The sequence below is a fragment of the Procambarus clarkii genome, chromosome 27, assembly GCF_040958095.1.
Source record: "Procambarus clarkii isolate CNS0578487 chromosome 27, FALCON_Pclarkii_2.0, whole genome shotgun sequence".
Classification (NCBI taxonomy): domain Eukaryota; kingdom Metazoa; phylum Arthropoda; class Malacostraca; order Decapoda; family Cambaridae; genus Procambarus; species Procambarus clarkii.
The window spans coordinates 17,701,244-17,718,231 of record NC_091176.1 but is presented as its reverse complement, the minus strand read 5'-3'; the positions used below and the strand labels follow the sequence as shown (position 1 = coordinate 17,718,231).

The window sequence follows — 16,988 nt, the reverse complement described above, 5'->3', positions numbered from 1 at the left end:
GGCCTTGACCTTTGTATAGACCTTTGCTCGTTACCTCTCCTCACTCTGATGTTCTCCCTAACACTGCCACCCTTTGCTTTCAGTGTGCTTACTCACCTTTATCTCATTACAGCATGAGCTTCAGCTCCTGGATAACGCTTATCAGACGCTGGATAATTTTTCCAACGGCTTCCAACTTGCCTGATTTTTTTGTACGATATCTACTCTTGAAACTATGGATGGAAGCAGCCTCAACTAACTCCAATTGAACTCGCTGCTCCTACATCTCTATGGTACACTTCGAGTTAATAGTTTTTCCAATACCTCAAAGAATCTCATATGTAATAATCATGTCTCCTTTTTAATTTCTTTCAAATGGGTAAGGTTCAGTTATCTCAGCCATTCCTCTTTGTTTTATCTTCTTAGCTCACAAATTCTTTTAGGAAACCTTTGGAATTTCTCTAACTATGCTGTTAGTTTTTTTTGTTCAGGAGAGAATCCCACACCGAGGCTGCACACTCATAAGGTTGTCTGACATAGGTTGTGCACAACCCCTTAAAGTTTTCACTAAAATTCACCAGCTGTACATACGCTACTGATGTTATCCTAAATATATATATATATATATATATATATATATATATATATATATATATATGTCGTACCTAGTAGCCAGAACTCACTTCTCAGCCTACTATTCAAGGCCCGATTTGCCTAATAAGCCAAGTTTTCCTGAATTAATATATTTACTATAATTTTTTTCTTATGAAATGATAAAGCAACCCTTTTCTCTATTTATGAGGTCAATTTTTTTTTATTGGAGTTAAAATTAACGTAGATATATGACCGAACCTAACCAACCCTACCTAACCTAACCTAACCTATATTTATAGGTAAGGTTAGGTTAGGTAGCCAAAAAAAGCTAGGTTAGGTTAGGTTAGGTAGGTTAGGTAGACGAAAAAACATTAATTCATGAAAACTTGGCTTATTAGGCAAATCGGGCCTTGAATAGTAGGCTGAGAAGTGCGTTCTGGCTATTAGGTACGACATATATATATATATATATATATATATATATACAATAGATAGATACAGCGATAGCAGGCGGCTTGACGTTTGCGAGGCACTACACACACACACACACACACACATATATATATATATATATATATATATATATATATATATATATATATATATATATATTATATATTATATATATATATATGTCGTACTTAGTAGCCAGAACTCACTTCTCAGCCTACTATTCAAGGCCCGATTTGCCTAATAAGCCAAGTTTTCCTGAATTAATATATTTACTATATTTTTTTTCTTATGAAATGATAAAGCAACCCTTTTCTCTATGTATGAGGTCATTTTTTTTTTATTGGAGTTAAAATTAACGTAGATATATGACCGAACCTAACCAACCCTACCTAACCTAACCTAACCTATATTTATCGGTAAGGTTAGGTTAGGTAGCCAAAAAAAGCTAGGTTAGGTTAGGTTAGGTAGGTTAGGTAGACGAAAAAACATTAATTCATGAAAACTTGGCTTATTAGGCAAATCGGGCCATGAATAGTAGGCTGAGAAGTGCATTCTGGCTATTAGGTACGACATATATATATATATATATATATATATATATATATATATATATATATATATATATATATATATATATATATATATATATATATATATATATATATTATATATTATATATATATATATATATATATATATATATATATATATATATATATATATATATATATATTATATATATATATTATATATATAATATATATATATTTATATATATATATATATATATATATATATATATATATATATATATATATATATATATATATATATATATATATATATATATATATATATACTTCCAGATTATTTGTCTCTATTGACTCAAGCATTTGCCTTCCATTTTTGTAAATACGTTTTCTGTTGGTTGCTCACCCAAGTCTAAAATATCATCATCTTTACTTGCACTGAAATCGAGCACAGCCATTTGTCAGCCTGTCTTAAACGTTCATCTCGGCCCATTTGGGACCTCCTGAATTCTTCTTCTGATCCGTCTCAGTTATACATCGTCGGCATACATCAAAATGGAGGATCGTACTTCATCAGTTATGTCGTAATGCCCTCCGCGGCTCCACGGCGGCGTCGCTACATCTCAAACGCATTTTTTCTTCCCCAGCTGTAAATGGAGATTCAATTTGGCAAGGCACCTCGTAGCTTGCAAACAATATTGTCCCATTTCGCGTGGCAATTTTTGTTTCCCCTCCAATTGTAGACGCGATATTGGTATATGTGGAGTTCACCCTCTCGGCCTTTAATAACTAACATTGCATGAGATATTGTGGACTAGCCAGGACAATATAGCTGAACTTGGAGCGTAATGCGAGGGGTCCCCATGAGTGAGTTATCCTTGTACAGTATTGCCTGCCACGCCTACCATAATACTTCCCCATAAAAAGAAGAGATGGGGCGGATATACGATGACGTTTATCGTATCGTAAATTCAGTAGTCTACTCGTGTGACTAGTTACAGAAGCGAGGAGCAGGAGGACAGAAGGAGGAGAGGCTGGTCTTATGATCGCTATTACCCCGTCCGTGTCAGTAGTACATCGTATTTTGACGTATACATCCTCTCAAGATCCAAAAACCGTTCTACTTAAGATCATGGACGGCTCACAAAATTGGCGTGATGTTCCGCTTTTCAATTAGTGGGTCCTCGGCTAAGGAAGGTTAGAGTAATTTAGTACATCAGTTTAGTGACGTTCTGAACGCTCGAGAGGATGGGCAGCGCTATTTGGAAATAAACCAGGATTCTTAAAATTTGTTCGGTCTAACCACTTGTTCCTAACCAGGACGTCCCAAGTGGTAGGACACCATTCCTATCCTCCGTGTTATTCCAAATCTTCACCGTCATATCCCTTCCAAGTGATCCATAGTTGTAATGACTTAGCGCTTTCTCCTGATTAATGCGTTGCTCGTAGACCATGGCACTCACTGTAGAATGTAAAGAAAAATCTTCGAGGTGAGCCAATATTTGATTTGCTCAAAAATAATTGCAATCCATTAAATGTTAGGCAGACATCGAGTAGACAAATATGAACAAGAAATGAATACAAGACTAGAGTAAGTCCCAACACATACCAGTCCGATATTCAGAGACAAATGAAAACATGAACATAGTGAGGCTGGTGGAGTTTTGTTGTTGTTTTAGACTCAGCTGCTCGGAACAAGTTCCAAGTAGCACGGGCTATGGTGAGCCCGTAGCTGACCTGGGACAGGAGCGGGGCAAGTAGCACGGGCTATGGTGAGCCCGTAGCTGACTTGGCACAGGAGCGGGGCAAGTAGCACGGGCTATGGTGAGCCCGTAGCTGACCTGGGACAGGAGCGGGGCAAGTAGCACGGGCTATGGTGAGCCCGTAGCTGACCTGGGACAGGAGCGGGGCAAGTAGCACGGGCTATGGTGAGCCCGTAGCTGACCTGGGACAGGAGCGGGGCAAGTAGCATGGGCTATGGTGAGCCCGTAGCTGACCTGGGACAGGAGCGGGGCAAGTAGCACGGGCTATGGTGAGCCCGTAGCTGACCTGGGACAGGAGCGGGGCAAGTAGCACGGGCTATGGTGAGCCCGTAGCTGACCTGGGACAGGAGCGGGGCAAGTAGCACGGGCTATGGTGAGCCCGTAGCTGACCTGGGACAGGAGCGGGGCAAGTAGCACGGGCTATGGTGAGCCCGTAGCTGACCTGGGACAGGAGCGGGGCAAGTAGCACGGGCTATGGTGAGCCCGTAGCTGACCTGGGACAGGAGCGGGGCAAGTAGCATGGGCTATGGTGAGCCCGTAGCTGACTTGGCACAGGAGCGGGGCAAGTAGCACGGGCTATGGTGAGCCCGTAGCTGACTTGGCACAGGAGCGGGGCAAGTAGCACGGGCTATGGTGAGCCCGTAGCTGACCTGGGACAGGAGCGGAGCTGTAACTGTCCCGGTGGAGTGTCTCGGCAGCTCCGAGTCCTAATGGGACGTGTTTACACTTCACTCTGGGGCTCAGGCAGCGAGTGCTTGGCTTAGTCTACCTCTCCGTACACCACACAAGAGACATAAATAAAAACGCATTTCCCACATTTTCATGTTTATTTTTATTTATAGGAGTCGACGACGTCTGACAAAGGCTCGAAGCTTGCATCTGCAATACCCAACCACTTGAGCTGAAGTCATGCAGGTCAGAGTTCAATCCCCGACCGTCCAAGAGGTTAGGCCCCATTCCTTCCCCCCCCGTCCTATCCCAAATCCTTATCCTGACCATGGTAAGGCTAATCCTACTAGTTTTCCCTGGAACATAACCCACCAATTGGTTAACAACCAGCAATAGGTCTCCAATTACTGCTGGGTAAACAGGGGCGAGAAGTTAAGGATTGGCGCCCAGTCAATACTCCATGGGCAGGACTCGAACTCATACGAAATCGCTTGCGAAACGCGAGGCGAATGGGCTACCACTACGCCACAAGATACGTGTTACTATGTTTTAGTCGTAATGGTTTAGCGTTTTCTCCTGATAGTTCCCTTCCCTTCTGTTATATACTTGACTATTGTGTTGACGATTGTGTTGAATAATCGAAGATTGTGTTGAATTATAAAGATTGTGTGAATAATAAAGATTGTGTTGAATTAAAGATTGTGTTGAATAATCAAACTGAAGATGGAGACATGCAGCTTTATTGCTCTTAATGTTGTCAACATCACTAAAAACTAAACTTAAAAGACATTTATTGATCTTCGTCTTACATTAATATTAGTTAAAACAATATTGATTACTATATATTGTGATTGTTAGAATTATAAAATGTTTATATTAATAATTATACAATATAATCATTCTAAAATTTATATTTACATTAAAAATGATTTAATTGAAATACTGTTAATATAACATTATAATAATATTAATAACATTATTAACTTTTTCAAATATAATATATACGAAATTTTTTAAAATTACAAAAATACTAAAAATCTATCTTTTTAATAAATAAATAACTTTTAAATTATAAATACAATTAATAATTTGAAAATATTAGAATATTTAAGATTCTAAAACTATAGTAATAAAACTTTAAGTTACAACAAATTTTATTAGAAAAAAATATAAAAATATATATAATATAAAAATCACAGTAATATCAATAAACACCAAATAATATAAATAATCAGAAAATTATAATGATATTATAATTTTTGATATTAATATTAATAATTATAACTAATTTTTATTATATTATATTCATAATTTTATAATAATAATTAATTTGATATATCAATATTTCAGCCCTTGTTCAGTTTTTTTTTAGTTCATTAAGGAAATAAGAACATTTAGTTCATTTTGGCACAATTTAGATAATATATTTATGTACTAAGCCTAGTATGTTAACAAAAAGGAGGCCTGGTCGAGGACCGGGCCGCGGGGACGCTAAGCCCCGAAATCATCTCAAGATAACCTCAAGATAGTGATTGTGTTGAGGTCACTCCTCCTTGAATCACCTTGATACTTACCTAGGCTTATTTAGGCTTATTAAGGTTCTATTAATAGTCTTTTGGTAAGACGGCAAGGGAAGATAAGGTATTTATCAGGAGAAAGCACTAAGCCATTAGGACTACAGTATATAGTACACTACTTGGAAGGGATAAGGGGGATAAGGATATAGAATAGGACAGGGAACCTTTGTCCTAAACAGAGATTATTTTCAAGTTATAGCTGTACTGTATTTGAAATTCGGGTTTTACAATGAATCATGATTCTCGTATATACGTTTTCTTTAATACGCAAAAGCGAGAACGTTTTCTGTAATGTAAAAATGTGAAATCCGGGTTTTACAATGAATCATGTTTCTCGTATACACGTTTTCTTTAATAAGCTAGAGCGAGAACGTTTTCTGTAATGTAAAATTCCTTGGGATACTCAAGCAGGCCAGAATTTCACGTTTTTCACATTTTTAATGACGCCGTTCACTGGCAATACACCTTACACAACCTAACCTTAACCTAACTTTAACGTAACCTTAAGGAATCCAAGGCTAAACAGTACATTAAAGCACTATCAATACGGAGCGAAAAATATACTAGATGTGGTGACTCCACGCTGGTATTTACTCCTTGAGAACGGTATATATATATATATATATATATATATATATATATATATATATATATATATATATATATATATATATATATATATATATATATTGTTAATGCTATGTAAGACTAGTACTCTAGATAATACTATGTATGGCCAGTACTATGTATAGTTACTGCTATGTATGGCTATCTTGAGATGATTTCGGGGCTTTTTAGTGTCCCCGCGGCCCGGTCCTCGACCAGGCCTCCACCCCCAGGAAGCAGCCCGTGACAGCTGACTAACACCCAGGTACCTATTTACTGCTAGGTAACAGGGTCATAGGGTGAAAGAAACTCTGCCCATTGTTTCTCGCCGGCGCCTGGGATCGAACCCAGGAGCACAGGATCACAAGTCCAGCGTGCTGTCCGCTCGGCCGACCGGCTCCCCTCTGGCTAAGGCATTATATGGCTAGAACTATATATAGCTAATACTATGCATGGTTACATACTATAAATATAGATATACATACTATGTATACCTAATACTAAGTATGATTAATACTATGAATGGCTAGTACTATGTATTGTTAATTATTATATATGGTTAGTAGTATGTATTGGTAATAATATATACACGACTTATGCTGTGTATGGTTAATGCTGAATATTGGTATATAACTCTTGTAACGTGCAAACAAATAATAATAATAATTATAATTATAATGAATTATAATTAAAATCTGAACACCAATAAATATGTATAAATACTCAAAAACAAATTTAATTTATTACTGCTGCCGATACCAAATGATAACGAGGGTAATTATTGTAGTGTAATTGTTGTGTTGAAAGCCGCCCACTCTGGCTCATCGTTAGGTGTTAACTACGCGGATGCCAGCGATGGCCCTGGTGCCAACCCCCCCCCCCCCCATGGGAGCCAGCGACGGCCCATTCCCCCCCCCCTCCCCTCCTCATTCCCCCACCGACACTCACACACCAATCAGGTGCCAACAGTCGCTCTCGTAAGCAGCTCTGATGGGCAGACGAGGAGTCACAATAACGTGGCTGAAGTATGTTGACCGAGACCACACATTAGCAAATGAAGGGGACGACGACGTTTCGGTCCGTTCTGGACCATTCTCAATCGACTTGAGAATGGTCCAGGACGGACCGAAACGTCGTCGTCCCTTGCAGGCGACGAGTCACAATAACGTGGCTAAAGTATGTTGACCAGACCACACACTAGAAGGTGAAAGGTGAAGAAGGTGAAGTCGTTCACAATCGACTTGAAAATGGTCCAGGACGGACCGAAACGTCGTCGTCCCTTCATTTGCTAATGTGTGGTCTGGTCAACAGCTCTGATGGGGTCCATGTCAACTCACCCCTGTCCCCCCTTCCCTGTCCGAACTACGACTCACCAGTCAGGTGGCGACAGTCGACCTCATGGGCAGCAGCGAGGGTCCTGGCCAGCTTGTTGCCGTGGGGGTCCACACACCAGCAGATGAGCCCGTTCCTGGAGCACTGACGGGGCTGGTAGAGGCCGCTGTGCTCTTGACACTGAGGCACGTAGCCCTTCCCTTCCCGCTCCGTCACCAGCAGCAGCTCCGCGATCATCCGCTGTTGCAGGCAGGCTGTGACAGACACGGGAGTGGGCGTGAGTCGGGGGAGATTGGTCAGGTCAGGATGGAATGGGAGGTTGAGGGCTTGTACGTGGAGAACGATTAGTGAACGGAATGGAAAAGTGGATAGAATGAGGTGAATAGAGGTAGCGGAGTAGATGTAATAAGGTAGATTGGGTACCAGGAGAAAGTAGATATAATGAAGTAGACTGGGTAAGAAGAGCGAGTAGAATAAATATAATGATATGATTGGGTAGAGTACAGTGAATGCCACATGTAACAAATATATTAATGTACGTGCGTGACTCAAGTCCTTATATCCAAATTAATTTAAAAATAATTTGACTGATTTGGAACTCTTCTAGCCCATGTTAAGACTCACCTGTGCCAGGCCTACCTGGTCCACTCGCAGACAAGTCTGTGGAAAACTTATGATCCAAATACAGACGCTTGCCAGCCTTTGTTAGGCCTAAGGTTTATGAAAAGACACTCACCTTTGCTGGGACTATGGTCCTTAAGGACACTCACGAACCTATAGTATGCCAATGATCCATGCAGAGACACTCATTTTTATTAGGCCTATGGCCCCATGTAGTAAGGCTCAGTTTTCTATGCCTATGACATAGAAACCAATCAATAACTAGTAATCAATAAATTATTGATTACTGCAATAATCAATAACTAATAATAATAGTAATATTACGGTGGTTATTTCGTATTTAGCAACTAGTAGTAGTAGTAGTAATAGGCATCCATCAGTCTCAGGAGACTATGGCGTTGCGCTCTGGTTGTCGGTCTGGAGTGGCCTCTCCAGGGAGCAAAGCCAGAGTAGGTTGATACGGGGGAGAAGCTGTCACCCATGCAGCAGGTTCCCCCTCTCTCCACGGTGCCGAAAGTCTTCAATGGAAAGGCAAACACAATACGATTGGTTCCAGTGCCGTCGCAGGAACTGTGAGCTCCGGAGTTGACCTCGAAGTTGGTGAAAGAAGGCACAGGGGACTCCAAACCCGGAGACCGCCGTGGTCGAGGTCGGAGAAGAACCCACCCCAGCAAGGGCAAGAACGACCCCAGCCTCCTGAAGCAGAGCCTAGACATGCTTTATGTCTATAAAACAGAGGCACCATTCCTCGCCTCACTGCTTCGAGACTTCGACCACTGACTTCCCATCAAAGCGGCTAATTCACAGCCCTGGAATGCTGCGCCTCTGGATCAACCACACCATACTGGCGGGATACTGTGGCGTCACCTTCTCAAGCGCGCGAGTGTGAGTCTGCAGATAACCGCTTACCTTCACGCAACAAGCGTAAACCGCCCTAACATTCTTGGTTGCGGACTCGCGACCTGGAAGGTGGAAACTTCCTCGCGGCCACCAAAGAAGTGACAACCTCCTCATCCTGTTAATGTTGTTTTAGATTCAGCTACTGGGAACAAAAAGTTGTAAGTAGCACGGGCTATGGTGAGCCCGTAGTTATCCCTGGCGTCCAGTTATCTAGAGCACTGTACACTTTGCCTCCACCTGTACGTCATTAGTTGAAAGAGGTGAAGCTATTGTACCTTAAATTTGCTGGATACCATTTTAAAGCGATTGCCGCGCATTTAAAACGCTTTTTAATTTGTTTAAGTGATCGTATGTTACGGGAGCCGGACTCGTGCCCATGCCAATACCAGAATTTTGCATTACACTTTTTCACATTACTATTATTATCAATAATAATAATAATAATAATAATAATAATGCTAATAATAATAATAATGATAATAATAATAATTTATTATTATTATTATTGTTGTTGTTGTTGCAATAAATGTAGTTATGAATAATAAATTTAAGAGCAAATGTATTTGATTTGATGTTGCGTTTAATTAAGCAGGCCTTCCAAATTTTGTGGAGGCTGGTGGGGCTCACTTAAGCAAATCTAAATCTAAAACATCACCTAAAAACATCTATTGAATCTAAAACAACACAGGGGCTCACCTATGTGGCTAGGGACTCACCTGGCAGACCTGGGACTAGACCGCAAAAACACAACTAGTAAACACAACTAGTAAACTATGAGGCAGGGGACTCACCTTTAGGGGTGGGGGCTCTACTATGAGGCAGGGGACTCACCTTTAGGGGTGGGGGCTCTACTATGAGGCAGGGGACTCACCTTTAGGGATGAGGGCTCAACTATGAGGCCGGGGACTGACCTGTGAGATTGACGGGCTGGACGCAGTGCTGGCCACAGATATCGGAGATGCAGCACTTCTGAGTGGAAGGGCACTGGAGGTCGTGGAGGCATGAGGCACCGCACCTCATCTCCTCCTCTTCCCCCCCGACCCCCACCAGGGAGTTCCCCCCCTCCATGGGGCACTGACCCGGCTTCTGCAGCTGCTCCACGGCTGCGCAGCACACGCCGTAGTCCTGACCTGGGGGGCATGGGGGGCATACCAGGTCACTCAAGGTCATAAAAGGTCAGGTTATGTGGTCTAATGAGGTCAGGCCACACTGAATGCTTGTTCTGGGGTGGGGAAAGATAGGGTTGGTGGTAGTGTGGGGTGGAGTGGGTGGGTTTCTGTGTCTCTCTCTCTCTCTCTCTCTCTCTCTCTCTCTCTCTCTCTCTCTCTCTCTCTCTCTCTCTCTCTCTCTCTCTCTCTCTCTCAGCACGGGTTCTAGTACAGCCTCAGGGCCTGGCTGGCTGGAATATTTTCCCAATAATAACATGGATAATTTGTCTGTGATGGATGACCAGACCTCAAATTCGCTACACTTTTAACACCCCGCCGCTGGTGGTGGTTGGGGAGAGGATGGGGGAGTGGGGAGCAAGAACAAGAGGGTGGCGGAGAGCGAAGGAAAAACAAAAGAAGGGAAGGGTTTGGAGATGGAATGCAATGAGACAGAGGGAAAAGATGCTGCTATATTTGGAGAGGAAAAGGAGGTACAGATGGGGGGAAGATAGAGAGGGGAGGAGGGACAGGTGTGGGGGAGGGAAGGGACAGGTGTGGGGGGAAGATGTATTAGTAGAGGGAAGGGGGGGGGGTGTAGAAGTAGTGGGGAAGAGAGAGGAAGAGGAGAGAGAGGGATGCTGGAGGAGGCTGTTGAAGTGGAGGTGATGGATGTAGTGTAAAATAATTCGAGAGGTCTCGATTCCAGAATTTCACTTCCTCTCACTTTTATAACCTGTGTGTGTGTGTGCGTGTGTGTGTGTGTGTGTGTGTGTGTGTGTGTGTGTGTGTGTGTGTGTGTGTGTGTGTGTGTGTGTGTGTGTACGTGTATACCTGTGTACATGTATTTGTATGGCCCTCTGTCAGCTTTATGCATAAGGCTAAATGCATGAAACTCACGCCCATGCCTCACACCACACAGTCGGCACGAGACAGCTGAGTGCACTTACCTCTAGAGACTTGGCACTTGTAGAGGGTGGGGCACTGCGGCTTGCCGGGGTCAGTGCCACACAGGAAGGGTCGTTTCCGGGTCTCGTCCAGCATGAGTGGCTCTCCCATCGGGCACAGTGTCGACAGACTACGAGGCTGCTTACCTGTGACAGTGCCAGATATGTCAGTGATTGCTGGAACACACACACACACACACACACACACACACACACACACACACACACACACACACACACACACACACAAGTTGATTGACAGTTGAGAGGCGGAACCAAAGAGCCAAAGCTGAACCCCCGCAAGCACAACTAGCTGAGTACACACACGTATTCACAGAGAAATATACTCACATATACATACGCTCACTGATAAACAGGCTCAAAGATACACAGACATACACACCGACATACAAATACGCTGACTCACTTATCCACAGACGAAAACACTCACAGAATCGCAGATACACATACCCAAAACTTCACAGACTTAGATACTCATCGGGGCACTCAAAAATTCTCAGAAAAACACACACATATAGAAGTTACACGAACCCCTGGAATCGTGTTTCACGAAGTTCGAATCGTTCTCGTTCGTTCATATCTACGAATCCGCATTCTGTACACATTTACCATATTTTCTGCTTGAAATCTCCAATTCGTAGCTCTTAGATACGAATAGAGATATACGAAGATGTTTTAGTTGGGATCTCAGACAAAAGTTCGAATCGTTCTCGTTCGTTCATATCTACGAATCCGCATTCTGTACACATTTACCATATTTTCTGCTTGAAATCTCCAATTCGTAGCTCTTAGATACGAATAGAGATATACGAAGATGTTTTAGTTGGGATCTCAGACAAAATACTTCCCCTTACGGCGGCCAAGCTGAGAAATATATCCTTTTCAATAAGCTTGCTGTACTCAATAAGAAGTATACTGCACTCATTAAGAAGAATACTGAACTCAATGAATAGTATTCTGCACTATGTAACCAGTATACTACACTCAATAAGAAGTATACACATTCAATAAGAAGTATACACATTCAATAAGAAGTATACACATTCAATAAGAGGTATACTTCACTATATACCAAGCATACTACACTCAAGAAGAAGTATAATACACTCAATTGTAATCATTCTGCACTCGGCAAGAAGTATATTCCACTCAATAAGAAGTACACTGCACTCAATTAGAAGTATTCACTCAATAATAAGAATACTATGCTCAATTAGAAGTATACCGCACTCTGCCGCATACCGCACACCAAAAAGTGAATTACACTCAATACGAAATATGCTACAGTCAATAAGCAGTATACTGCACTCAATAAAAAATATACTACACTCACTAAGAAAGTAAGCTGCATTCAGTAAGAAGTATAATGCACTCAAAAAGAAGTAAATTGAATTAAATTAGATGAATATTTCACTCAATATCAAGTACTGCACTCAATAAGAATTATATTACTCTGAACAGGAAGACTACTGTGCTTAATAAGAACTGTATTCCACTCAAGAAGAAGTATACTGCACTTAATTAGAAGTATACTGCACTTAATTAGAAGTATACTGCACTTAATTAGAAGTATATTACACTTAATAGGAAGTTATTACAGTCAATAAGACTTTTTTTTACAATTAATACAAAACATTGATGCACTCAATGAGTAAGAATTAAATTATCATGAAGTGAACTGCTGAGAAAACGTCATCAAGCATAACTTAAGTATTTACAAAGTTAACACACACACACACACACACACACACACACACACACACACACACACACACACACACACACACACACACACACACACACACACACCTGCGTCCTAAGACACAAACACAAGACCTCCCCCACCAACTCACAGGTCGGTAGAGGTGGGCAGGGCTCGCTGGAGCATGGAGTCTCCTCCAGGGTACAGGCCGTGTCCCCAGGGCAGGTCACGCCTCGGCAGGGGTCCCGACACTCACACAGCGGGCACCCGTCACTGTCCAGCTCGAACTCGTAAGGGCACAGCATCCGGCACTGGTAGCCTGAGCAGGGCCGCGCGGCTGTGGGAAGTAATGATTCGACATTTAGTTACTATTGGTCACCGGGGTCACAGTTTGTTGTTATTACCTCTAGAGAAGAGAAGAAGCAGAGGGGGATATGTTTACAACATATAAGATACAGAGGGGGGAATATACAAAGTGGATATACATGCACGGCCTTTTTAAAGTAAGAGAATGTAGTTTCGTAGCTCCTCCACTCTGCTGGCCTCGTAGCAAACAGAAACCACGTACAAAACTCAGTCAAATCATAACTTAGAACAAAAAGGCAATGTAAAGGATTTGGGTGTACTCATGTCGGAAGATCTTACCTTTAAAGAACACAATAAAATAGCCGTCACAACTGCAAGAAAAATGACAGGTTTGATAACAAGAACCTTTCACACTTGAGACGCTGTACCAATGATGATACTCTTCAGGACGCTAGTGCTCCCTAGAGTGGAGTACTGCTGCACAATGACAGCACCTTTCAAAGCTGGAGAAATTGCTGACCTGGAGAGCGTGCAGAGATCCTTTACTGCTAGAATCCACTCAGTAAAACATCTAAACTATTGGGATCGGCTAAAGAGCCTAAATCTGTATTCTCTTGAGCGCAGGCGGGAGAGATACATAATAATTTACACGTGGAAAATAGTAGAGGGGCTGGTCCCAAACCTGCACACTGAAATAACATCACATGAGATCAGAAGACATGGCAGGATGTGCAGAATACCCCAGTTGAAGAGCAGAGGTGCAACAGGTACTCTGAGAGAGAACTCTATCAACATCAGAGGCCCGAGACTGTTCAACACGCTTCCACTACACATAAGGGGCATAACTGGCAATCCCCTCACAGTGTTCAAGAGAGAACTTAACAAACACCTCTAAAGGATACATGATCAACCAGGCTGTGACTCATACGTCAGGCTGTGAGCAGCCGCGTCCAACAGCCTGGTTGACCAGTCCAGTAACCAGGAGGCCTATTCGACGACCGGGCCGCGGGGGCGCTAAGCCCCGAACCTCAAAAGGTAACCACAAGGTAACCCCCCCCTCACTCTTCTGGTGTCGTAGCACCTCCTCCCCCCACCCCCCTCTCCACGATGAGAGTGGTAGTGATTACGAATTGAAATTACACGTAATCCTCTCTCTAGGCCCACTCAGAATTAGCTCTCCCCCCCTCTCTCTCTCTTTCTCTCTCTCTCTCTCTCTCTCTCTCTCTCTCTCTCTCTCTCTCTCTCTCTCTCTCTCTCTCTCTCTCTCTCTCTCTCTCTCTCTCTCTCTCTGTGTCCTCTCTATCCCCCTCTCTACTCTCCCCCGTCTCTCTCTATCCTCTCATCTCTTACTTCTGCTCTACCTCTCCCAATCTCATTTCCCCTCTCTTCTCTATTCTATATTCTCTCTCCTCTATGACTCTCACCTGTCACTCTGCTCACTGATTTTTACTCTTCCCTCTCTCCTCTCTCTCTCTCTCTCTCTCTCTCTCTCTCTCTCTCTCTCTCTCTCTCTCTCTCTCTCTCTCTCTCTCTCTCTCTCTCTCTCTCTCTCTCTCTCTCACTTCTAACTTTTCTTTAGTCTTTCCTTTCATTTCTTCTCCTTCTGCGTTGTTGTCTTGTCCTTGCTGCCATTCCCATATTCTTCTCTTTTTTTTCTCCTTTACACTTCCTCTCTCTTCTCTCTTCTACTGTCTATTCTCTCCTCCACTCTCTTCCTAGTTATTTTCTCCACTCTCTTTAACTTTTTTTTGTAGAGAGAGTGAGAGAGAGAGAGAGAGAGAGAGAGAGAGAGAGAGAGAGAGAGAGAGAGAGAGAGAGAGAGAGAGAGAGAGAGAGAGAGAGAGAGAGAGAGAGAGAGAGAGAGAGAGAGAGAGAGAGAGAGAGAGAGAGAGAGAGAGAGAGAGAGAGAGAGAGAGAGAGAGAGAGAGAGAGAGAGAAAGAACAGAGGAGATAAGAAAGAGAGAGAAGAATGAAAGAGAAAAGTGTTAGATAGAAAGGAAACTATTTTCAATGACCGTCCAACAGCAACACTGGTAGCCGGAGTGTTGCCTTTCCGTGATCCTTCACTAGAAATAATTGAAGATTCATTTCTGAGAGCATAATCACGCCCACACCCACGCCCACAACCCACGCCCACGCCCACACCCACGCCCACAAACCACGCCCACAACCCACGCCCACAACCCACGCCCACAACCCACGCCCACAACCCACGCCCACGACCCACGCCCACGATGACATTCTTTAGTTTAATTTTGAACCATTTTATGACCGCTGTAAACTGCTTGCCTGAGACGCCGGTGGGAGGGGGGAGTGGGAGAGGAGTAGGAGAGGAGGAGGAGGAGGACGTGGATGAGAGGGAGAAGGTGGAAGAGAAGGAGGAGGAAGAGGAGGAGGTGAAGGAGGAGAGGGACGAAATGGAAGAAGGAGAAGAGATGGAAGAGAGGGAGGCGGTAGAAGAGAGGGATGAGGTGTAGAAGAGGGAGAAGTCGGAAGAGATGGACGAGTGGGAAGAGAGAGAGAGAGTGGGTAGAAGAGAGAGAGAGAGGGGGGGGGAGGTGGAAGAGAAAGGTCAAGACGGGACGCAGCTTCAACAAAACACACTAAAGATAAACAAAAATAAACACAATAAACACAACATTAACCCAAACAATTACCAGCGTCAACAAGAACAAACAAACAAACCAGAGCAACAAACAACCATTCCGCCAGAACGCTCAGGCAAACAAGCCCCCCCTAACCACCCCCTCTCCCCCCTCCTCCCCCCCCCGCCAAAAAAAAATAGTTATAATCAGGCCGCTCCCAATAGAGTCTTTGAATTAGAAATTAGAATAAATTTAGAGCCAGACTGGATGAGTTGGCCCCAGGACAGTCATCCGGGCCCCTGTCTGCATGAGGGGAGGGGGGGGGGCGTGGGGGGAATGGGGGGGGCCGTGGGGGAGTAGGGTGTAGGGGGGGGGGCGTGTGGGGTGGGAGGGTACTCACCTAATTGTTCTCACCTAATTATGCTTGCGGGGGGGGGGGGGGTTGAGTACCGGCTCTTCGATCCCGCCTCTCAACTGTCGGTCAGGCTGGAGTACAGGTAGCAGGGGCAGTACGGGGTAGTGGTGATGATGGTGGTGGTGGTGGTGGTGGTGGTGGTGGTGATGGTGATGGTGATGGTGGTGGTGGTGATGGTGGTGGTGGTGATGGTGGTGGTGGTGGTGGTGATGGTGGTGGTGGTGGTTGTGGTGGTGGTGGTGGTGGTGGTGATGGTGGTGGTGGTGGTGGTGGTGGTGGTGGTGGTGATGGTGGTGGTGATGGTGGTGGTGGTGGTGGTGGTGGTGGTAGTGGTGATGGTGGTGGTGACAGTAGTGATGGTAATTAAGCTGGTGAGTGGTGAGGGAAGCTGGCAGTGATGGTGGTAGGGTGAGCGGGGGGGGGGGGAGATCTTGGTAATGGTAGATGTGGGGAGTCGTTTTTATTATATATATTCTGTATGTGGTGATCATGTCTCCTCTGTTCCATCTCTCCTTTAGCGTTGTGAGAGTGAGTCAACTGTTTCAACACGTGCACTCCTTTCTGAACCATGCTGATCTGATCTAAACCTATGGTGATCCACATGTAAAATAATGGCTTTTACGATTGTCGATTTAAATAAGTTTCCAACAATAAACATTAACCTTAATGGCCGATAGTTCGCTTCATGTGATCTATCTTCCTTTAATACCATCGTCTATGTTTATTGGATTATATATTGGGATTTAATTTTGTTTAGTCATTATAATAACTTCCACCTTTGTAACCCCTAAACAACTCAACCTGTCCTCTTCACCACCTACATAGGTTTGTGCAGGTATCGAG

The 16,988-nt window shown here is 43.4% G+C and overlaps 1 protein-coding gene across 1 annotated transcript in view; it reads right to left on the bottom strand.

Moving 5' to 3' along the window:
- The window catches only part of LOC123762633 (uncharacterized), an 85,286-nt gene that overhangs the window by 53,577 nt on the left and 14,721 nt on the right, over positions 1 to 16,988 (bottom strand). The window contains 4 exon segments of the mRNA XM_069332119.1: positions 7,545 to 7,757; positions 9,936 to 10,154; positions 11,120 to 11,263; positions 12,991 to 13,176. Coding sequence (XP_069188220.1) covers positions 7,545 to 7,757; positions 9,936 to 10,154; positions 11,120 to 11,263; positions 12,991 to 13,176 — 762 coding nt within the window.